Source organism: Papilio polytes, unplaced genomic scaffold (genome assembly GCF_000836215.1).
Source record: "Papilio polytes unplaced genomic scaffold, Ppol_1.0 DF820844.1, whole genome shotgun sequence".
Lineage (NCBI taxonomy): Eukaryota > Metazoa > Arthropoda > Insecta > Lepidoptera > Papilionidae > Papilio > Papilio polytes.
Genome location: NW_013528360.1, coordinates 569,716 through 593,697, shown reverse-complemented (window position 1 = coordinate 593,697; position 23,982 = coordinate 569,716). Strand labels below are relative to the sequence as shown.

The 23,982-nt window shown below is 34.2% G+C and overlaps 1 protein-coding gene across 7 annotated transcripts; it reads left to right on the top strand.

The window, feature by feature from the left end:
* Window positions 1-3,621: 3,621 nt before the first annotated feature.
* On the top strand, window positions 3,622-22,799 carry LOC106110176 (glutamate-gated chloride channel). Of its 7 annotated transcripts, none has more exons than XM_013291910.1 (11): window positions 3,622-3,740; window positions 9,850-9,924; window positions 11,250-11,362; window positions 14,875-14,945; window positions 17,559-17,628; window positions 17,735-17,971; window positions 18,409-18,543; window positions 18,728-18,880; window positions 19,036-19,310; window positions 19,639-19,787; window positions 20,134-22,799. In XM_013291910.1, exons 2-11 carry the CDS (start codon window positions 9,857-9,859, stop codon window positions 20,171-20,173), a joined length of 1,311 nt encoding a protein of 436 aa, XP_013147364.1. In that variant the 5' UTR covers window positions 3,622-3,740; window positions 9,850-9,856; the 3' UTR covers window positions 20,174-22,799. The 7 variants fall into 7 exon arrangements, with proteins under 7 accessions (XP_013147364.1, XP_013147360.1, XP_013147365.1 ...); XM_013291906.1 differs by having other exon boundaries at window positions 19,609-19,787; XM_013291911.1 differs by lacking the exon at window positions 14,875-14,945 and adding an exon at window positions 14,177-14,244.
* Window positions 22,800-23,982: the final 1,183 nt, after the last annotated feature.

The following is a 23,982-nucleotide window of genomic DNA, read 5'->3' as shown; positions in this document are numbered from 1 at the left end:
ATATATATATAATTACCGTTTTCTTATTTAACAATATTGTTTGATAAGGTTAAGTAAACATAGAAGATGATTCTTATATGAAGTGGTATTTGAAATTCACCGCGTGTTTATACGCGCACGTGCCTGCCGCGCCGATAGCGCAATATGGCGTTCCTGCTATTCAATAAAATTTTCTACAGGCGCTATTTATATTTTATTTTTAACCTTAGGAATATATATTGGATTATTCTATAAATCTGTAAAATTATAGATTTTTATTAAAAATATACCTCATATTTCAGCAGCCAATGTTTTTAACCATAGCTGCCCTCTAAACTATGTGTAATTTCAAGTGTTATTTTTAGATAAATATTAAGAAAATAAAATGTCATACGATGAATCAAAACAATTAAAATGCACTTTAGATATATGAGCGATTGCTGTTTGGGGTGTGTAGACAGTCGCGCAAAGAGCGGACGCTTCGGACCGTTCTGCAACTAGGACGCGGTCGTAATACTTAAGTTATAACCTAAAGCGATTTTATTGGTGGTCTTAGTTCGCACTCAGAGGCTTTAATTGGCCATTAAAGTGAACTTATAGTATCTGAGTGATCAGTGTCTATTTTTATTTTTTTTTCTCTTTACTTACAATATTTACTAGTGTGGGGTTGCGTAAACTATAACCCTTTACTACTACCGTGGATTCCCGCTAACTGTTATGCCTTGGACCGTGGCTACTCTCCGCATTTCAAACTTGTCTCAAAGCGTCACGTCAACCGCTGCCACGTGACTGTCGTGTCACCATGATATTGTCATTTACAGAACATTTAATTCGGACGGATAGATATGGAATATAATGCAAGAAAAATACAATTAGAAAAACTGTCCGGTTTTTTGATAAGTAAAGAATACTCAATCTAACCTAAAGGGGTAACGAGAGAATGCATGTATGTTTTCGGTTAAATCGACTAAAACGTTTTCACGCATTTTTGTGATAAACACTTAGGGTAAGTTGCACCATATCGCCGGTTACCGTTAAAGTTAAAATTATTTGTAACGGTAATATTTGGAATAACCTTAAAATTTACTAAGGGTGAGTTACATTAACTAACTATAAACCTTAGCCAGCACATTCCCGATGGTTACGTCTACGGATGTTCATGATATTCGCTACACCAGTTTTGCGCTGGTCAAAATGACGTCATATTTGACACTAATCATAACCGCCCGATTTTGGGCGTGTGATACATAAATATATACGGCGAAACATGAATTTCCAAACATTTTAATTTACGTAAATGTCATTCTTGACACCAATTTGACACTTTTGTGACATTCAGGTTTAAATGTTTCCATTGTAAAAACGAAAAACACATAAAACCTCTGTGAGAATATGTTTTTGCACTTGTAACCCTATTAACTACAACTATAACTTTTACGATAACCGGCGATTCGATGCAACTCACCCTAAAATACACATTTTGACATTCTCCTTTTTTATATGATAAAGGTGGCAAACGTGCAAGCGGCTACCTGAACGTCAGAAAAGCGAAGCCACCGCTGCCCATAAACATCAGCAATTGCAGATGTATTGCCAACTTAAAAAAAAAAACACATTTTAATAAAACAATTTTAAAGTCCTAAGATATCTGAATGAACGTGTGGAAACTCTAATGATTTTGCCATTAAAAGTTAAACTTGTGGTTTATTAAAACAAGTTTCAATAGAGGCTCACAGATCCTTAAGAAATATTAATTTCGTTGCGGCACGTGGACGGTTTCAGAAGATTTATTTTTATACGGTACGAATAGAGCTTTCTGGAAAATTAATTAAATATTACGTAATGTTTCCTTTCAACTTTGATCACGTGCTCTTCTAACGTTTTAAATGAATCCTTACGATTTCACTTTGGGGAAAGTTTTAATATTTCGTATCAAGAAATTTGTAAGAAGGAGCAATTTATTGAAGGAACTGTTTTTTTTGCAAACTTCATACATACGTGATATTAAAAACGCAACATTTGGGATAAATAATTGTTTGTTATTTAACTACAAAAGTGTTATTAGTGTTTTAAAATAGCGCCCTCTATCGTCTTCTCCCAGAATACCTTCTCCGCTTTTAATCAATAAAAATAATTAACACCATAATTTTCTTATAAAGTGCGATATACAGTCAATGTGACCTTTGCTCACATTAACGTGGACTTCCACTGCGGTAACACATGTTCATATCTCTTTCATTAACATTGAGAAAACAGGGACAACAATAAATTTAAATACGGGTATTATGACTGTAGAAGTGTAGGTTTATTATTTAAATTTTATGATTCTAGAATGTTCTAATTCCAATCATTACGGTTCACTGGTCTTTGTTATGTTGCTCTTATCACTATTGACACCTCAGACGACCGTCTTTCGTATTGGCGTCACTTAATATGTATTTATTTCATACAAGGTGACTTTCACAGAATTAACCTTTCGCAAGCCTTCGCTTCATGTATATCAATAATAAATCTATCTCATTAAATACAGTATGGTCACGGTATTAACATTACCGGCGCCCTGGGCGATATCTACGGCGCCCTATAACTGCAATACAAACCATACGAAAATGTCCGTGACGCCCTTTTTTGATTGTCCTGGGCTGTCAATCACCTCGCCCTAGCCCGACGCTATTGATTATGGACATAGATTAAAAAAATTTCCGATGTCTGTTTAGTGTTGGTCGATCAATTTTTCAGTACTTGACTTATTGGTCGTAATTCTACGTAATTCATAGATAACCGTCTTTCTCCATATTACCTTACACATCAGTATGAGTTACTTATTAAAAAAAATACAGATGAATTAAGTACCTCCTTTTCTTGAAAAGTCGGTAAAAAAGCAAAAAAATTATGTACCCAATTCGAAATTGAGAAAGGAGTGACGAATGATAAACGACGTTTTAGAAGACGAAAGCCTGTTGCGCTCAGCTCTCACGGAGAGTAGAATATGACATGAAAAAATAAGGACCGAGTATCGAGCACCCTGTATTTAACGAAAGAGCTATGGAAAATTTTATCCGTAGATGATTTAGTTCTATTTTTAACAATCGTTACCTGGGATAGGTGGGCGCTAGGGGGTGCTGGGGAGCTGGGCTGATTGCAGGTAGTTATGTCCTTTAGCGATGAGTGTAGTTAGGGCGGGGCGGCGATAGATTGAAGCAGGCGGGCGTACATTGCCTCTTTACACAAAACTTTATTTGTCAACATTTTTAAACATTTGTAAACAATTGTGTCTTTTGAAAACGTAACTTATACTCATCAAGTATATTTTGTGACGGTTGATTATGCAGTTATAATCGTAAATTGGTACAGCCATCTTCTTTAATGTAATTTTTTTAAGAAACGAGCAAAAGTGTAGCATAATTTTTACATTTCATATTCGCAAAAGCATTTGAAAATAGAACGATTAAAAAACAAGCAATGTATACGTGCACGTAAAAGCCTTTCCCTGTATTCCTGGTACAGCTCCAGGCTCCCGGGCCGGAGGCTGCGCGATCTCTCGATCAATAGAGCCTCGCCCCCACCCCGCGCATCCCCCGCGCCACCCCGCACACCCCTCCCGGGCTAGTTCAGCACCCGCCGCCGACAGCTACGCATAAACGCACCAGTTCCTTTTAATTTATTTATAAAAACAGTAATAAATTAATTTACTGCGTTTATAAGGCGACGTTAAACCGCGAACACTCCAGAACCTTGCTGGAGATGGGATTTTGAAGAAGGTAAGTGGTTTTTTTGTATTGATTTACTGGTTGCGGATAATCTGAGCTTCAAATAGATATCAATCGATTAAGTGCACAGGACATCTTGTCTTAGATATCACAAAAAACGTAAACCTTTATAAGATAATGAGTGTTGTTGAAAATTAAAAATTAACTAACTATTTTTTTCATTGTGTAAAAAAGATTTATCAAATTTCATTAATCGATTGTATTTGTATTTATTTGCTCTGTTATCATTGTTATATGTTTTCAATCCGTCAATTGACCTTTGTGTTAGCCTTGAGGTCTATTTGTAAAAACGTCAACCTCTTTAGAGGTCTGAAATCATTACAGATGTGGAAGGTTAAACGTTGCTTTTGAAATATGATGAAAAGCAAATAACTTATTTTGTACAGCTTTACTTAGATACAGTGTGTGTTTTAATTGGTTTTGTGTGTTACAAAATAAAACAAGAAAAATGTAATTTTTATCTTCTTGTCCAAAATATTGTTAATTCTTAATATATTTCTTATCCAGTTTCTGGAAACTTCTACACTAATACCTTTCAACAATTAAAAACATTTTCTAATTTCTTTCTCTTTGAAAAAACACAACCATTTGCGGTGGCATTTTTCAGTGCTAGATAATTGTGGTACTCGAGAATTAAATATTTTCTATCTTATTGCTTTGTTTGTTTTGTAAAACTGGCCAGGATGTTAGACTGATAGGGTGCCGCCCTTATCTCAAATCATTTAAGTCCGCGGCGCACGGAGCATGCGCACAGTAAATGTCAAGTGTTAAGGCTAGCTTACAGTGAACATTGTTCCCGAATTATCTGGGATCCACAAATATCAGATATGAATCTAAATAACGGGAATATTGCTGAATAAATTATATAATAAGGGGTTTATATAATTAGTAACATTTTAAAAGTCTACGTGAAAAAAGTTTTTACATTAAAAATAATGTAGACTAGATCTACATTCTTTTTAATCTACACACTTCGTAACGTATTCTTGAAGACAATGCGATCCAAAATATTATTTTAATTAAAGTTCCATTGTCTGCGCGTTATTTTACAGTTCTCCGTTTCATGCAGATCTTTTACATTTTGACGTCACATTATAATGGAATCTTTTCTTAAAACATTGTTTTTTATACGGCCTAGAAATGTAAATCAATCGTACAACTCAGTTTCTCTAATAACTTTCATCTTTTAAATTAAAATTAAGGATTAAATAAATCATTAATTCAAATAACTTTATTTTTATTATTTCGGAGGAACTAAAAAGAAACATTTCTTTATCTTACATGCGAAGATGTGAAAAATATTAAAATTATATAAAACAATGGCTTTGCGTTATATCAGCATGTTTTTCTTTGTCTCTTGGTGGCGCGGGAAAAGTCAAAAAGCGCGCGATACTCCTGTCAATTTGACAGCTACGTTTTCCATCGGTCAAAGGTAACAACGCATTCAGCCGCGCAGCTGCAATGACCCGTAGCTTCGCGTTTGAGCCGCTCACTCTATAGCTCAGTCGCTCTCTGGTCGTCTGCGAAAGCGGTCCCGGTTCACATAAATAATTTAAATTGAATCACGTAGACATTAATATAGTTTTCTGAGTGAGACATTTAAGTGTATAAATTAATTTTCAGTGAAGTCTAAATGCATTTGGCAAGCGTTCTGTGCGTTTGTTATTTATAAGTCATGTTTTAGGACAGTGATAGTACTTTTGAATTACGCGCGCGCATTCTTAGCATATTTCCTGAAAGTTTATATAAAAGGTATGCTGTCAAGTTTAAATGATTAGTTTATTTGGAATATCTTTTTATTATTTGTTAAATTAATTTTAGAAACATACGAATAGCTTAATATTATTTGTTTTAATTAAGAGAAAATTAATAATTTCGATATTTTTTTTGGACAAATAGGTATAATAAAAGATAACAAAACCATAAATAAAAATGTAACAAAAAAATTGATATTTTGGTATTAGAGTTTTGCGCGTTTATGTTTTAAAAAGTATCCTATTATGAACAGAATTATTAAACATATCTTCGAGTAAGTCCATCTGTGAGTAATTCAAATCAGTAAATGATAGCCATATTACTGAATTTAATGTTTGTAAAGTCCAAAAATTATTGATTTTTGTCTTCAAATTTTTCTAGACATTAGTAATACAAGTAAACAATTTCCCAGACGTCTAATTGAATGGATTTTTGTATAACATTGAACTAATTAGTTTAGAAATAGAAATCGTCTGCTATATGAGCTGGTCAGCTTATTGAATGAGGGTTGGCAGAGACCCAAAATAATACGTTACTAGTAACGTGTCTTGTATTGACGGAAATTAGAACAATTGACATTTTTTAATGCTACACCATCGAGTTAAAATGAAAATATAAAAAAGTGTGTAGATTTCCAAGCGCCAATAGTCTAATAGTCAATGGTTGTAATTACCGATTTAACGGTTGTGGGTTCGAATCTTGGTATTTAACTATGCCTGTGGACCATTTCCTTTAACAAACTTAGAGGTCAATTAAAATGGTTTCATTAAAAGTTAGTAAATTAAGAAAAAACTTAAATAAAAGAAGAAATATGATTACTTAAATGTTTAATGAAAAAAAATATAAATGTTACACTAAAAACTGAACTATCGTACAACTACTTAGTCTTGCTTTCTTATGAGCTAGCTTTTGCCCGCGACTCCGTCCGCGTGGAATTGAAAAAAAAACTGAGTAGCCTATGTGTTCTTCAGACTATTCTCTACATCTATGCCAAATTTCATCGAAATCCGTTTAGCTGTTTAGGCTACAAACTGTAACAAACATCCATCCATCTAAACTTTCGCATTTCATATTAGTTTTTTTTTTATAACATAAGATGGCAAACGAGCAAGCGGCCATCTGAATCCGCCAAAATGGCGAAGCGACCGTTGCCCATAGATATCTGCAATTGCAGATGCGTCGCCTACCCTTATCCGACGGAGGAGGAGACGCACATAAAGAGGATTTTTCCTCTTCATATGCATCTCCTCCATCGTCAAATCCCCTTCCCCTTCCCATCCTCTCATAAGGAAAGGGTGGTAAGAGAAAGGGACTTAAATAGGCCTCCGGCACCACACTCATCAGACGAAACACGGCATTGGTTCCATTTCACGCCTGTCTTCTGTGTGGTCGTGGTATTAGACAGAGCGTGCCGGCCCATTCGTGCTAAGATGTTAAAGCGGGCACTACCACTGTTAGTATGGTTCGCACTATACGATTTTTAGTTGTCATTAGCACGACAGTTGTGTATATTGTGTGTATTGTCTTTGTGTTAAAATATTGGATCTAAATAAATTTGACAAGTTATGTATTTCCATTATAAGTATAGTAAACAAATGGTATTATGTAGGGCTGATAGACTATATCACAGTCTGGATGGAGCGGAAATTGATTCCCGGCCAATTAATGTACGGCTCAGTAAAGGTACATCCTGTTACCGAGACTAGGGTGTCTCTGAGGTACTGTTACGACGGACACTTCCATTATCAAAATACAATCAATTTAAATAATGAATATAAAGGCAATGCAACTTTTAAACAGTATGACTAAATGGGAATAATGCAAAGATTTCTTAAACTTGCCAATAATCAAGAAAACGAAATTCAACAGAAAGCAAATGTCTCTTTACCAAAAGCCTTTTTCCTGCAGATTGACATTAAAAAAAATGTTGTTGTAAGCATTCAAAGTCTTTAATATTTTCCAGGTTCTTTTAGAAACGCATTTTATTCTGAAATCTCAGTTACTTTTTTACATTTGACACGATTATAATCTATTACAGGCAGTATCTATCGATGCCCATGATACAGGCATTGCCTAGTGTGGGCATCACCAGATTAATCGTATATTAACCACAATTTGTAAGCTTTTAGTTGGTATAACTGTTATTGTAATTGTTAATGTCTTATTTTTCAATAAAATTAATTCTATTTCTATTTTCTATTTCTATCTATTATTTATTAATCCTTCCTATTAATCCACAATAGTAATAGTTTATAAACGTGTCCGTACTTCATACAAAACATGGTAACCATAGTCAGTCCGCGCTAATTTGTTTACATCCGCCATTTCCCAACCCCGACCTCCCTCAGGGCGGTGTGATTCAATTTTCGCGTGATCCGCTCGCTTATGTAAATATGATGTGGTTACTGTTCGAACTTTATAAAAGAAATATAGCTTTATGCCATGTTTATTTTTCTGGGCTGTGAAAAAGAATCTTATTAACCAGGTAAATAAAGTCTTAAATAAAACATCAACATCCGGAGAGAGTTCCATTTGACACAATCCTGGCATAAAATAACAAACGGAGACTTTTCATCTCAATATAAAAACAAAAGATACAGTTTCTAATATAATTTTAAACTTTAAAAAAATACTAAATTCGTGTAAAGCAGGGTGTAAAGTGTTCCATTTTCGTGTAATCAGTCACAGTTGTAGTTCAAAGAACTGGCATTTGGTTGTTTGTCCGCGTTTGGTGGCGCTGCGATCTCTAGCTGACGTCACTTTATGCTTTTTTAATTTTTAAAAAGGCAAGAGATATAAGTCCAGTCATCCCTTTATCTCCCTAAGCATTTATAAACTACGTACGTGTGTTTTGAGGTTAATTGTTAAAGTTTATTCTCGTTAATTATTAACCGAACACATGGTTATACACAAAACTTAACAAAATTTAATTATAAAGTTACTGACTCATTTCCTACCCGACGTGCGTTGGGAAATGAGTCGTCCTTAATATTTGGTAGCGTAGAGCTTACCCCTTGCGCCCTTTGTTATCGTTAATTATCAAACAGTACCTTGATAATATAAATAATGGATTAGGAACTTCGAACTTGGATCAAAAGCGTATATAATGACAATTACTCGGATGTAAAAACTATGTTCGATGAGGTTAGATTTCGTAATGAGATAGACGGCTTTTAAGGTTATTTTCTTTAATGAAAAGCGGCGAAAATATAGAAAAGAAATACAATAATAAATATAAAATTTCATCGTTTTAACATTTATAGAAATGTGAACTACTAAAGGGCATAAGTAACGACCTTTCCGATACCGAATTGAACATTTATTATTTAAATATTTGGTATTATTCTGACATTTACTGTAATTCTATTTGTAGAAATAGTTATTTAATATAATCCAAAAAAACTTATTAACGCAATAAAAAAAACATTTGCGTTGCCACTCTATAATATAGGTTAGGTTTAGTGCTGGGGGCAGCTACTATTATATACTATACTGTATTTATTTTTTAAACGTTTTGATTCTCCATTTCAAACAAGATAACACTAAGAAAATCAAAGCTGTAATAACTAATTATCACAGATTATCAATCAATAGTATTCTTTATTCAATAATTAATTAATGTATTGGAAATAGAATAAATCATCCGTAAGTATGGCATTTCGGGTGTGACCTTTTGCTCATTTTCATTAAAAATAAATAACATCCGGCGTCGTGTGCGCTCGCCGCCATTTTGAATTATCGAGTAAATCATTTATTCACGTAACAATAGTTCGCTTGATATGAAATTAACAAATCTTTTGTTATAAATACAAAGAAAATAGGACCAAATGAAGAAGACTCCATTGAAATCTAAGCTATAGAGGATCTGGGTTATCCCCTCTCTTTTAATTATTTATTCTGAGAGACAGAAAGAGTTTTATAGTTCACACTTCAATTGTTTCATCCTGCATTTTAATGATAATCCAAACTGTATTTATTTCAGACTAGTCGTTGCTCACGATTTCGTTCGCATGAAATAAAAAAATAACTCTATGTTACTGATAACATAGCTTTTTAATGGTGAAAGAGTTATTTCAATACATAAAAATATACAAATCATTCCTCTTTACATATTAGTTTAGTTTAGCTGCTCCTCGCGACTTCGCCCGTGTGAAAAAAATAACAATAAAAAACATAGTCTGTGACTGATTGATAACGTAGCCTTTTAATGGTGAAAGAATTTAAAATCGGCCCAGTAGTTTTTGAGTTATTTCAATACATACAAAAATACAAATCTTTCCTCTTTATAATATTAGTTAGTATAGATAAAGATAATAATTTGTACATTTATTTATTTTGTTCGCAGACATAGGATGGACATCCGCCGGCCGACATGTGCCCTCGCTGTACTTCTCGTCTTCTGTTTGACAGAACTTGCGCAGTAAGTCAATTACTCTAGATAATAAGATATAAACCTTAGGCCACTATACGACCTAATCCTAGTCGCATACACATACGATAAGATCTTTTCCCTTGTTGCCACCCAACTTAAAGAATTAGTCGTAATATCTCATTTCCATTTAAAGGAGGTTTGGATATAAAAACTTTTTAGAAATAATTTAGCCATCTGTAAATACAGTACTGGCCAGTTTTAAAATAATATTCCTCATTGAATGAACATCGTAAAGTACTGGCAACTTTGAAGTGCCACTTTTGACCTTTTTCGTTGCGAATAGTAAATATTATTTTTATATTTAGAGCAGTTTGTAGTTTATAATTAGCTTGAGAGCTCTCTTAGAACTGATGCTGGGACTTTTTAAGAGTCGTTTTAAAATTAGAGCGAGTTACTTAACGTCTAAGGAGAAGGTATGTTTGAGAAGAAATCATAAATTTTAAACTGCAAAGGAAACTAGTTGGTTAATTCAGAAATGCGAGAAATATTTTTTTTGAAACAAAAGCGAATTTACTTTTTATTATACGATAATCTTTTTTATTTTTTAGCGGTTATGAGTTATTTTGCTGTGTAATAAACATATTTCTGTTCGGTTCAATGAATTATTAGGTACTAAAATAAATGTCTACCTCGTGTGTCATGAAGCAAAGGAATGTCTTGGAAAAATGAACTGACAGTTGTATTTAAAACAAAAGACAGATATACATAAATCATCTTTGTAATTGATGTAATGTAGTTACGTTAATTCTGATTAGAAGTTTGCCTAACTATGGGTTTTCACTTGTATCTAAACATTTTCTTAAAAACGTAACCATTTTGATACAAAGTTTTATAGTAGAGAAATTTCGGGGTAAAATAATTTAGTTTGAATTTTGAATTGTTCCAGAACTTTCGAGCATCGTAATTAGAGTGTGAATGCTAAAAATATATTTTTTTAATTTAATTAACTACTCCACAACTTAAATAGAAAGTAGGCGATGTTACCCGTTGCATTTTTACTTATTAAATAAAGTGGGGTTATCATATTTCAAACGAGTATTTTTTCTGGAATATGAGATTCGAAATGCGTTATAACTCGACTATTACTTCAAAACATGTGGTAAATGAGTCACTACGTAGGTAGATAAATTTAGCAAAACTACGAACACGTGTGTTTTATTTTGAATAGCATTCCGCATACTTAGAATTGCATTAGAAATATTTGTATCATTTTAATACCGTTTTATCTCAATGTCTAGACGAAAATCTACATTTGACTGGCAACTAGCTTGTGTACATTCAATTTCAAGTGAACAAGATCCTTGTTCTTATAGATGCATGAACGCAAAGATAAACTTCAGGGAGAAGGAGAAACAGATCCTCGATCAAATCCTCGGTCCTGGCCGCTACGACGCTCGCATCCGACCTTCCGGCATCAATGGAACTGGTAAGTCTAATAATTAACTATTAAAATACAAATAAATCACGTATTTATAATAATAGAAAGAGTTAACACTACTAAATAGTAAGGTAATTTATAGGTATGACAACATTTATAACCAAGATGGCGGACGTCACTGTCAAAACTAACCTATAAATTTTAATAGTGCTATAAATAGCATATTAATTGTGATGTTTAACACTTGTAAATAAGAAATGCTTTTCACAGCCTGGCTACAAAGTTATCACTAACGTATATGTAAATACAATACAAATGCTTTGTGAACGATGGTTAAACATATAAACGTTGTTTAAATTACCCGTTATGTTCTACTATTTGCGTTATTTAGAAAACAGGTAAAAAATTACATTACTATTTAAAACAACAAAGAAATAATTTTAATTTCTTTGATAAAACAATAATTTAGTATAGACATTTGAGGCGAACACGACATTTTTATAATAAAGGGAATACGTACAATTAAAATGGTTTATTTGAATAGTTTGTAATTTTTATTAAAAATGTCTTACGTAATGTCCAAGGAAAATAAACCAAGACAATATTTCACACATCATCTTCAATAAAGTATTGTTAGAGTTAAGTAAAAAATTGGCTTACGCCTTAGCATGGACCAATTTGGTTAAGTGAGTTGGTTCTGAGGTGCGTTACACACTGAATATAGTGGGTTATTACTTGTGTTAACGTCCAATTTTTTTATTGACTTATTACCTTACTTGAAGGTCGAAGACCTGTGATTTCTAATAGTTTTTTGAATTATTTCTAGTTCTAAGATACTCAAACACAATAAACAGTGATAAATGATTTACCATTTTAAATCTGTGGCCTCAATTGTTGATTTATTATAATCTATAATATTCGTTTATAAAATACAAAATATAATTATCCCGCCATAAACATCTACAGACTAAAATTCTGACTACAAACACTGGTGAAAACGTCACATTTATTGATTTAGTTGGTAAGGGTTTTTGAAATATTTCGACAGATGGTCCTGCTGTAGTAAATATAAACCTGTTCGTCAGAAGTATTACCACCATTAGCGACATAAAGATGGTTAGTACACAGGAGTGAAACGATTCAGATAGGTAGACGACGTTATTACAGCTTTAGGAGGAGCGACCATCGACAACAGTTCATTTTTAGTGTTTTATTTTTTTGATATAGCAACACAAAGAGTGAGCTGTTATAAGATGGCGCAAAAACTCCCTCCCATGTGCTCGATTTATTAACATTAGTGACAGGAGTTTAGAAATAGGGGATCTAAAAACAAAAAAAAGTATTTAACAGAACGTAAAAAACACGATTGGCGTTATAGTTAAGTCTCTGAAGTAAAAGTTGTATTTGTCACTATAGTTAATATATTAAAAAACATTGTAGTAAACAGTAGGAATTTAAATGTCTCCCGTTGTTTTAATTTGCCTAAGCGATTGTGCGTTCTCGAACTTTTAAGACGTAATTGACATATCTCGAAATGTTGCCAGTTTACAGAATTAAAATTTCTACCAAATTTTACGCCTTAAAAGTTGAAATGTGTGTTTCTAGCGAGACCACATGTTTCGGCCTGGTGGATTTAAATTAAAAAAAAAAAATCACCGCTCGAGTGCGGATGTTAAATTTTACCTTAATTAATATCAAGTAGGCCCATAATTAAAAAAATCTTTTAAAATTATAGCAAAGCAAACAATAGAAAAGTATGATAGGCATTAATAGATTTAAAACAATAATCTAATCCCATAAATTCGCTTAATTCAAGGTATCATGAAGGAAACATTAAATAAATCTAATCGAGTCCATCAAAAAAGGTATAATGGCAGCTAATCGAAAAGGGCTGAACACGACAATAGCTGCTGTCGTTCAAATTAGTCAGCAAAAAGCTGTTGCAGCGCTATTAAAAAATCGATACACGATAGCAGCACGCTATTCAAACGATTTGATCTGTTGATTGCTACGATTACAGGAATATTAACAAACTGAAAACTTCATTATACGAAATCTGTAGGAGAATATTCCAATTTCAATCTGCCTAAGTTTTACAGTTTTTTTTTTAATTATTGAGAACAAGCTGACAATTCATCACAAATTATTCTTGATTGTCGATTTTTTTAACGAAGTCGTAACGACCATCCCAATTTTTGTTTTATTAGCATTTTGAGTTAATTGCTAAAACTGAAACACATTTTTTTTATATTCTAGTTTCGTTCTGTAATTGATTCTGAAGGGTTAAGTTGATTTATTTTAGAATTCTCTCTACTTGACAAATTTAAGTATAGAATTACTTAGAAATTTTACGTGTTTTAATCTTTATTAATACTTGCTTCATTTGAAATTCAGAATTAACCTGAATTACTAATCAAAGTACCAACACTTATAAATTTAAAATATAACTTTTTAAATTAGTTTATATTTGTCTTTGCAGCACAAATGACATTCAGATACAAAAGTATCTCTTTATATTTTATATCCAAATGACCTGTAAGGTGTACACTAACACAAATTCCTTAAACAAGTCAAGTTTTGCTTTATTTTCGATACCGAAATTTTCCTTTGCTTTCCCATCAGCGTGTGTTCCCATCAGTGTTCCGTCTAGCGTCACATTGTGTTTAGTTATGTTCGTCCATCGCCTACGCCCACACGACGGGTGACGGTTTACAAATGCTTTAAGTAACATTTTCAGGATAAAGGTGAGTGGACCGTGGACATTTCCAGAAAGCTCGCGTTTAGAGTTGGACATGTCAACTCGTTAGGGCTTAGTTGTAACTTATAATGTTATATCAACCATATATTTTGCTTGGTACTTAGATGGGCCAGCGGTAGTGAGCGTCAATATATTTGTCAGGAGTATTTCAAAAATCGATGATGTCACAATGGTAAGTCTGTAAGTAACGACTGGGCCGCATTAGTCTAAGTTACAGTATGACGATTTTTTTTTTACTTCTTTATAAAGCGGTTGCGGTTTTCTTAACAAGTCAAATGAATGGGCAATTCCCTCCTATTTGCTACGGAGAGATTTACCCGAGTTTATGTCATGTTCGTTTTTTTTGTTTTCTTTTACTTCTTCCCTTTGGTGTTGACGACCAAAATCGTTTTTAGAATCGCGCTTTTTGAAAGACGCCCGTTATTGGATTGGCGAATTAAATTTGAATATTTAACAGTTAGCTTTTTCACCTCAGTCGATACTGTCCGATAGTTTTTACTTCTTGCGCTCGAATATAACCTATTTTTGTTTTTAATTATCATTCTTTTAGACTGCCTGCTTTTACGATCCGGTGGAGTTTTCGATAGTGAAAGGGAATGGTTTTTGTAATGCTATGGTTAATGAAACTAGACGTATCAATAGCTCCGCTCCATTTCATTTGAAGTAATGACATTTGACATTTATCCATCAGCGTACGAACCTGCGGATCGGTAGGAGTTTAGTCTAGATCTAGATTGATTTAGGTCGTAATATTATCATGGAAATACGGTCCTATAATAAACATTGTTTTTTTCTCATAAAGGCGATGCGCCCACGTTAGTGCGTGTCAACATGTTTCTACGATCCATCAGCAAAATAGATGATTACAAAATGGTGAGTGGCTGCACATGACGACGTACAAACAGTACCGATGACATTTTTATTATAAACCAAAGTTGTTCGCATCCTCGTTTAGTTGTTGTGTTGGAAAACTTTGTTTATAATAAAATTGTACATTCCGTTAAAGTGGATATCTGGCAATATTTGCACTGCTAAACATTTTCAAGCTATCGTAAATGTGTTTGTTGTGTTTTTATTTTTTTTTATTAACTTTGTTTTGTTTTATGTTTCTTATTTGGTTCGGTTTATTAGTTTTGTTTACTTTTATTTTATCACTAATAACCCCCTTACGCCCATTTTTCATCCACTTTTATGGTGAATCTTTAATATGAATATTTAAAAGTGGTTGACAAGGCGGTGCGGTGCCTTGGTGTCCTATTGACCGATTAAACTATTTTCCTAATATTAATACATAATGTCTTCGGACAACGGACAGTATATTCTAAAACAATTGGACTGTTTTTTTTTCTTATTTTTATTTTAAAAATTACTTAATAGACTTATTTATTTTATTTTTATTTACTTGAAAAGCACCTAAACAGCAAACGTTACCTGTAAAAACACGCGATGGATTATTGGTACAATGTATATAGCACAAAAATAACACCAACGGCTTAGTTATTGGCAGCACTTGAAGTGTAGACGAACAAAATTTCATCACGTAATTACTTCCGGCGCTACGAAGCGCTACGGCCCGCTACGGCGCGCTACGGCACCCCGTGAGCCCGCTTGGACTAGGCGCGCGGCCCGCACCACATCATTTCATCTTATTTTATGTTCCGTATTTTAATTTCCCTGTCATGCTTCCTTTTTCTGTCACGCATTAATTTCATTGAGGAGTTTTTGTTATTTTGTGAATTATAAAAACTATTTTGGTCGTGTACGTTGACTGTAACGATGTCTATATTGTCTTGTTCATGTGAATTTGTGTTGTGTATAAATAAATCTATATCGGGTGAAAGCGTCCGCACTCGGCTTGGTGCTTCGCGGTGGGCCACCTGACCGCAATATGTGATCCCTGGCGCTAGTAGTAGTCCTAGCTAGTTGTGACCTCGGCTCTGCATGCCGGTACTAAGCATTCCACCGACGAATGCGCCATACGGTGAGTTCTCTGTCGAGTTACGCTTCAATAGACGAAGTGCATCGCGCGCGCATGATATTGCTTATCGATTAGTCGATACTATCGATATCTCGAATCAATTTTGGCTTTTGGAATCGATTTTGAACTATACAGGACGCGTTTAGTTAATTAACACGGTTTTTATAGTTATAATCGAACTTCAAGCTAACTCATTAAGTTACTTTAGTAGAAAAGTTACTGTGAATGCTTTATTTTATTAAATTTAATGTACAGATTTATTTATTATCAATTCCAGAGCTTATCTGTTTCATCCAAATGAAAATATTATTACCAAATCACATAACACCTAACCTCAAAATTTCAGTAAGAGAAATTTCATTGCACAAAATTACTCACTAAAATACTTCAATATCGTTTTATATGCACTTTAGTGTAATCTATCACATTATCAAAACATTGTATTTAATATCTACTCTGTTATTTCAAGCAGATATCGATTGAAGTTTATTCCCTGGCGTTGTTCCAAAACAAACCATCATCTCAATAATGAACCTGTCAACATCCATCATACCATCCTGTTTATTTTCGACGAATTAAAAATAATATATTATTAATTGGTTACATTTAAATTAATAATTATAATTAAATAACACAAAGAACTTATAGAACGATTATTTTCAGTCATCGAACTCCTGTCATATGTAAATATGTACATAATGTATGGTTTTTAATTATTTCTTTTTATATAGGACCTAATACTGTCGAAATGATTACAGGCAATTTATAATTTAATTAAGATTTTTATTAATTGTAGATATATGAAGATTTTTTTAAACTAAAATACGAATCGTACTTGGATTATTTATAATATTTTTGCCTCGCTCCAAAAGCTAATTGACACCAATTATTTGAATCGAGATATCGTATGTATTACGAGCGTTGCTTGTTCTGTTTCTTTTTAAATGTTTCCTTAATTCATTTGACTTGCTCTTTTGATGTCGAGGGATCGATGGTACATTTGCCCTGATGTCAAATATATTTAAAAAAATCTAAATGGATACGCTGAACCTTCGACACCATTATAGATGTTACTTTTAAGCTTAGTTAAAATTCGTAGTGTTGTACTCTTATTGTCATTACACTCTGACATGACAATTTTCTCTAATTGTCATGATTCTAATCGTAAAACAATTTTCAAAAACTTAAAAATAAAAGGCCTTCCGATTGTTAACTTACCATTATTCAATTCCATTACAAAAACACTAGTAACTAATATTATCGAAATAGTAAATTTGAATAAATAATTACTTAAATGGCTTTTTAGAAATCTTGCTAAAGTAAAGCTTTAAAATAAATTCAAATTCCAAACAGTTTTAGAAAGAATTAGAAAAGTAGTGTTGGGACGTTACTCAAATTTAAATCGATATCGATAGAAATATCTATTAAAATAATGTCGATTTAAAATTTAAGTAACAGTTCTGAATTTCTTTTAAAAGCAAACTTGTATAATATTGTAAAATTTTCAGGAATATTCAGTGCAATTAACATTCAGGGAACAGTGGTTGGATGAAAGGCTGAAGTTTAATAACTTAGGAGGTTAGTAACTTAACAGATACGCTATCTTAAAAGTAAGCAAAAGTTAAATAACATTTAAGTAATTTATTACACGTATAACGTAACACGTTACTTCTATCTCTGTCAGGACGTCTCAAGTACCTGACCTTGACGGAGGCGAACAGGGTGTGGATGCCTGATCTATTCTTCTCTAATGAGAAGGAGGGTCACTTCCATAACATCATCATGCCCAACGTATACATCCGTATCTTCCCCAACGGCAACGTGCTGTACAGCATTCGGATCTCGCTGACCCTCTCCTGCCCTATGAACCTCAAGCTTTACCCACTTGATAAGCAGACCTGCTCCCTGAGGATGGCTAGCTGTAAGTAAACTTATTCAGACAAGAGAAGATAAGAAAGAATTCGTTTGTCTCTTCACTACTAAATTATAGAAGCAAACATCAGAATAGCAACGTTTAAAAACACACCAGAATCATTTCGAGTGGAGTAAAAAAACATTTTAACAATTCCAAGGTAAAATTTGATTATCTTAACGATTTCTATTTTGAATCTTTGCTAATGTGTAAGTAGATCGGTTTTTATTTATGGAATATAAACAATGTTGCCATGTGTTTTGAGTTTTACCACATTATTGCTCATATTTGATACTATTTTTAGAGAAATACTCTAATATCTTTGCTATTTACAGCAAAGTGTTTTATGTATACTGATAGGAGAGATTAGGTTAATTTTGAATTTGTTCGCATCACTATATTTACTTCATCGTAAGTGGGTGCTTTAATATGTTAATTTGTCCCAGATGGCTGGACGACTGATGACCTGGTGTTCCTGTGGAAGGAAGGTGACCCTGTCCAGGTGGTGAAGAATCTACACCTGCCCCGTTTTACGCTGGAGAAGTTCTTAACTGACTATTGTAACAGCAAGACTAATACTGGTAAGTCTTGTTCTCATCTTCTAAACTTTAGAGCAATATTTAACGGTGATTGGTCAAATTTAAAGCATTTGGCATATTACTTCGTACTTCTGTGATCGGAGACTTCTACCTTCTGTGGTATTTTGGATGTTGACATGCAATCATGGCTTTTTCTGATTTTCTAAATTAAATCGTTGTTACACAGGTGAATACAGTTGCCTGAAGGTGGATCTGCTGTTCAAGCGGGAGTTCAGTTACTATCTCATCCAGATTTACATCCCGTGCTGCATGCTCGTCATCGTCTCCTGGGTCTCCTTCTGGCTCGACCAGGGCGCTGTGCCCGCGCGCGTCTCCCTAGGTATATTCAACATTACACTTAGTTTAAAATCACCCCCAGGTTATGATTGTTGCCTTCTTTCCTATTGTTTTACACCTAACAACCCATGATATTTTAAATCTAGAACCTTAAAATACATGTATTTATTTCGTTGTTGTTTTTTTTTTTCTATTTAGGAGTAACAACGCTCTTGACAATGGCGACTCAATCGTCCGGCATCAACGCCTCTCTGCCGCCCGTCTCCTACACTAAGGCTATCGACGTGTGGACCGGCGTCTGCTTGACGTTCGTCTTCGGGGCGCTGCTGGAGTTCGCTCTCGTCAACTACGCGTCCCGCTCTGACATGCACCGCGAGAACCTGAAGAAAACGAGACGGGAGATGGAGGCGGCGGCCAGTATGGATGCGGCGTCTGATCTGCTGGACACTGACAGCAATGCTACATTTGCTATGGTGAGCTCGTGCTTGATCTGGGGAATGCAATAATCTATACTTTTTTCGTCTTTGCCACTATTATTATGATCGCTTTAAAGTTAAACTGTTTTCTAATTTTGAAGTGTGAGACGTCGTTCAATTAGTGTTCTTCCCTCGATGTTTGGAGGTAGTAAAGCGGTCGGATTCTTGTATATTAGGAGTTATTTAATTTTATTAACGAATCATTGAATAGTCATAGTGTTAAGAATGTGAAATGGCTCGATGTATACTGTCGATGCACTGTGTCCGTCCTCCCTGACTGGTCTGCAACCGACAGAAGCCGCTGATGCGCGCCGGCGACTCCAAGATGCGGCAGTGCGAGATCCACATCACCAGCAAGCCCAAGAACTGCTGCCGCCTCTGGATGTCCAAGTTCCCGACGCGCTCCAAGCGCATCGACGTCATCTCGCGCATCACCTTCCCGCTCGTCTTCGCTCTCTTCAACTTGGCCTACTGGTGAGTACTACAGTTGTGATTTTACAGATGTTTTTAGATTTAAAGAAGATTATTCTCTCAATTGTCTATGATGAAAAAGGGAATGAATAGAGTAAGAAGACAACAGCGTACATGTTAACTATAATGTAATTAGACTGAGTACTAACTTCCGCCACAATGGTGGGCTATCCTACCATTTTCTTGAATGACATTGACAGATGTCACGGTGATAGGACATGTATGATGATATAGTGATGCCCCGTTCTTTAGTGTGGTACCGATTTTGTTAACACTATGATGAAGAATGATAGTATTTTCTCGGTCTCGAGCTGTGTTCCACATGTGACGGTGAGATGTGTGTTATCAGGTCGACCTACCTATTCCGCGACGAGGACGAGGAGAAGTGATTCTCGCGCGAAGCGTCGGGCGCGCCGGACGTGGCGCGGCTGGTGAGCGCGGTGCTCGCGCCGTACGCGATGTTCGCGGTCGCGTACTGCGCCTTCCTGCGCCCCCCCGCGCCTCGTCTCACGCCCGCGCACCGCCCTCGCCACCGCCCCCTCCCCGTGCGCCTCACGCGCTCCATGCCCCTCTAGCAACACTCCGGCCCCGCGCGCCTCATGCGCCTCACGCGCTCTACGTCACTTTAGCCCCCGCCCCGCAGCCCGCCCGCGGAGCATCGCCGACGTGCGCTCGTCCCACACAAACACAAAGCATTTACACAAATACATTATAATCTATTACAGTGTCTGATGTCTCCATATTCGCAGGTCAATTCCTTTTCTTATTGAGTGCAATTTTGTCAATATTGCGAACCAACTTTTGACTGACCAGTGACCATCAATAAACAACATTTATAAAATCATAAATCTTAGTTGTTTCTACTAAAATGGTAACTTATTCTTCACTGGTAACACTGAAATATTTAAAGCAGGCAAAATTGCGGTAACGAGACGGAATCGATCTAAGACATCAGCATTATCTGTAGAACATATTTACAGATTATGTAATAATCATACTATCCTACTAATCTAGATATCTACAAGTCTATGTGACTGGAGCACAGTTGAAAATTCAGAATAATATTAATCAAGTAGTATGTAACTAGATGGAGATTTTCGACAACTTTACTGTTCCCGCCGCCGCCGCCGCGGAACGTCTAGCGCATAGAACACCGCTTCAGTAAAACTATTATAAATATTCCATTATTCATAAAATTTAAATTAGAGTACCCGAATTTTTTAATCTATATGTGGTAGATGAGTATCATAAATATATGACATATAATCATCAATGTAGAATAATATGAATAATCCCTCTATGTTTAGATTTTAGACAACATGATATACACTTGCTATAAAGGGTGGTACATATAAAAACAACGCGAAATAATATCTCAAAAAGGAGTATGTACTATCCCTAAATGGCCTAGATACTTTAGCTGTCTTTACACTAAATCGTCTATGAGACAAATGGATTTGTGAAACACATTTTAATCTTTACATGTTTAGATAATAAGTAGATTCTTCAATATTTCACATGGCAACATTGTTTTAAAATTTAACCTCTCGCTGTCTATGGTATTAGTAATTTTTTATCTGTACCCTTATAAATTACCACTATAATCTGTGCCAGTCAGTCCTAATTGAACGCAATTATATAATTTTAAAGCAAATATACTTTTTTTTAATTTTAAAGCAATGTTACAATGGATATCGTAGGTACGAATGATGTGTGTAAATAATCAGGCCTACAACTTTCTACACCTGTGTCGCTCAGTGTACAGTTATTTATATTATGCATAAGATTATCGTAAGATCTTTTAGGCCATTTCGACGTCACACAGCAACCTACCACACTGTAAATAAATTTAACGTTTCCTAACACTTGGAGCATGATTTTGACAGATAACAAATTAAAAATAAAACATGTTACTAAAAAAAGCTACACCATATTCGATCTAAACATTATAAGAACATTATGGCTTTTGGAATCTCAATTGGAAGTTTTGTTAAAATATTGTCATCCCACTCATGATCTTTAAGAATAACAGAGACAAGAGATGTTATGTACACTATGTTTCAATCAGAATCCTGTTCCAAGTCACCACTATCTGTATATTGATGTTTTAAACTATCACATTCGCTATATCTGGTTGTATTAATCGTTGGCAGCTTGATGTTATTTAGTTAACGCTATGTACGGGTTATGTATTACCATGTTGAGTGACCTGATCACTAAGATTACTCAATATAATGGTTTCACTATTGTTATGTTTGTATATTTCTTGCTCAGTTTTCTATTTCCGTCCCTTTATTTTAAATTTAGGTTGTTTATACATATTTGGGAAGAATAGAAACAATTTTAGATTCATATATTCTGTATTGTTAATTAAAATACATGTGGCAACACTTAAGGTAATGTCACATTGAAAAAGCATATAACAATTAACTTAAAGATACAAAACAAAGCTAAAATACATTATAAATCACACAGCCATGTTCAAAATAATATCATAATTTACTTTCAATCACTCCAATCGTTATAAAATTATATAAACTGCAATTTAGATATGTCTCCTTTAGATATTCTTGGGCTGTGATGAGAAATATAGATAAAAAATTCAGTAGATATTTAAACAATTCCGACTAAAACATAGATAAAAACACCAAAGAATAAAAATAATACTGGCAACAAAAAGTTTCTATCCTTTAATTCAGATCCATGATCAGCCAGTGCATCTGAAACACAAATTTAAAAAACAAATTAATTTACAAAGGATTTCGAAATAAATATCTCTTGTATTCAAAATGTTTACTTCAAGCATAAGGTTAAAAAGCCATTTCCTACTTATACATGAAGTTCTGTGAATCGGAACGTAAATTAAAAGGCCATAATGAACCATAAAGATATTTGTTACTTTTTCAAATGTTGCCAGCACTACAAACTTCTAAAATGTATCTCTGTATGTCATGAATTATTGTATTTCTTCATACTATTGTTTTAAGGTCTGGTACGATGTGAAAAGAATTTTAATAAAATTATACCCATCCAAATTCGTTTATTATTTTTATCTTCTAATAAAAAAATAAATCAATGAATTAAAATCAAGAGCTGAAAATGTTTTCAAATGTTGTCGTTATTAAGGGTGCAACTGCAAATGTAATTTTTAGACATCATTTAATTACTTCAATTTAAAAATAAACTACAAAATTAAATTGAAGAGTTGCTTCCTTGTTAAAAAATCTATAAACAAAAAAAAAACCCATAATATTTATACCTAATCATTATACCTTCAGTTTAGGAAACTGTTCTGTACAGCTTAGTTGTTCAGTTGTAATTCACACGTAACTATAACTCAGTTATACTCATATATAAGTGCGTACGAGTACAACTGAGAACTTGTACAGTTTAACTAACTAATCTAATTCATTAGTTGAAGATTTCGCTTTTTATGGCCTGTAATACTAAAAAATACTCAATTTCAGATAATAGACCTTTACATCAATAAACCAGCACTTAATTATGTAATTTAAAAACTCACTTCAAGCATTATTACTCGTTCGGCGTTGTCATTTCTTGATCTCCAGATTTTGGCTCCCAGAATGAAGAGAAGATTAGCTGACCATTTGTCGTAGTTAATATATTTAAACCAAATAAAATGCAAATCATAATACGTTTGTAGGTTTTGAAACCAATGAGTTCCTCCATGTTGGGTTTCGAATGATTCTATTTTGCTGGGCTGTCCCTTTTTATATCGCGAGCAAGACACTTGTAAGGTTTCTGAAGACAAATTAATTGTGAGATGTGATTAAAATTTGTTTTGACATGGAAAACTTCTGTTATTATCTTACTAATATTATAAATGCGAAAGTTTAGATGGATGGATGTTTGTTAGCGTTTGTAGCCTAAACGGCTGAACGGATCTCCATGAAATTTGGCACAGGTTTAGGGCATAGTCTGGAAGAACACATAGGCTACTTTTAATCCCGGGAATAGTTACGGTTCCCATGGGATTTATTAATTTCGTTTTTTAATGTTTACTCGATCATTCTGCAACGGTTTAACATATCATATTGAAATTTGGCACAGATATAAAACAAAGTCTGGAGTACACATGGGATAAGCTTCATCCCCGAGAAATGTCCGGTTCCCGAGGGATACGTAGCTTTTTGTTATTTATGTAGTTCGTATGTTTTCTACTACCACGCAGGCGAAG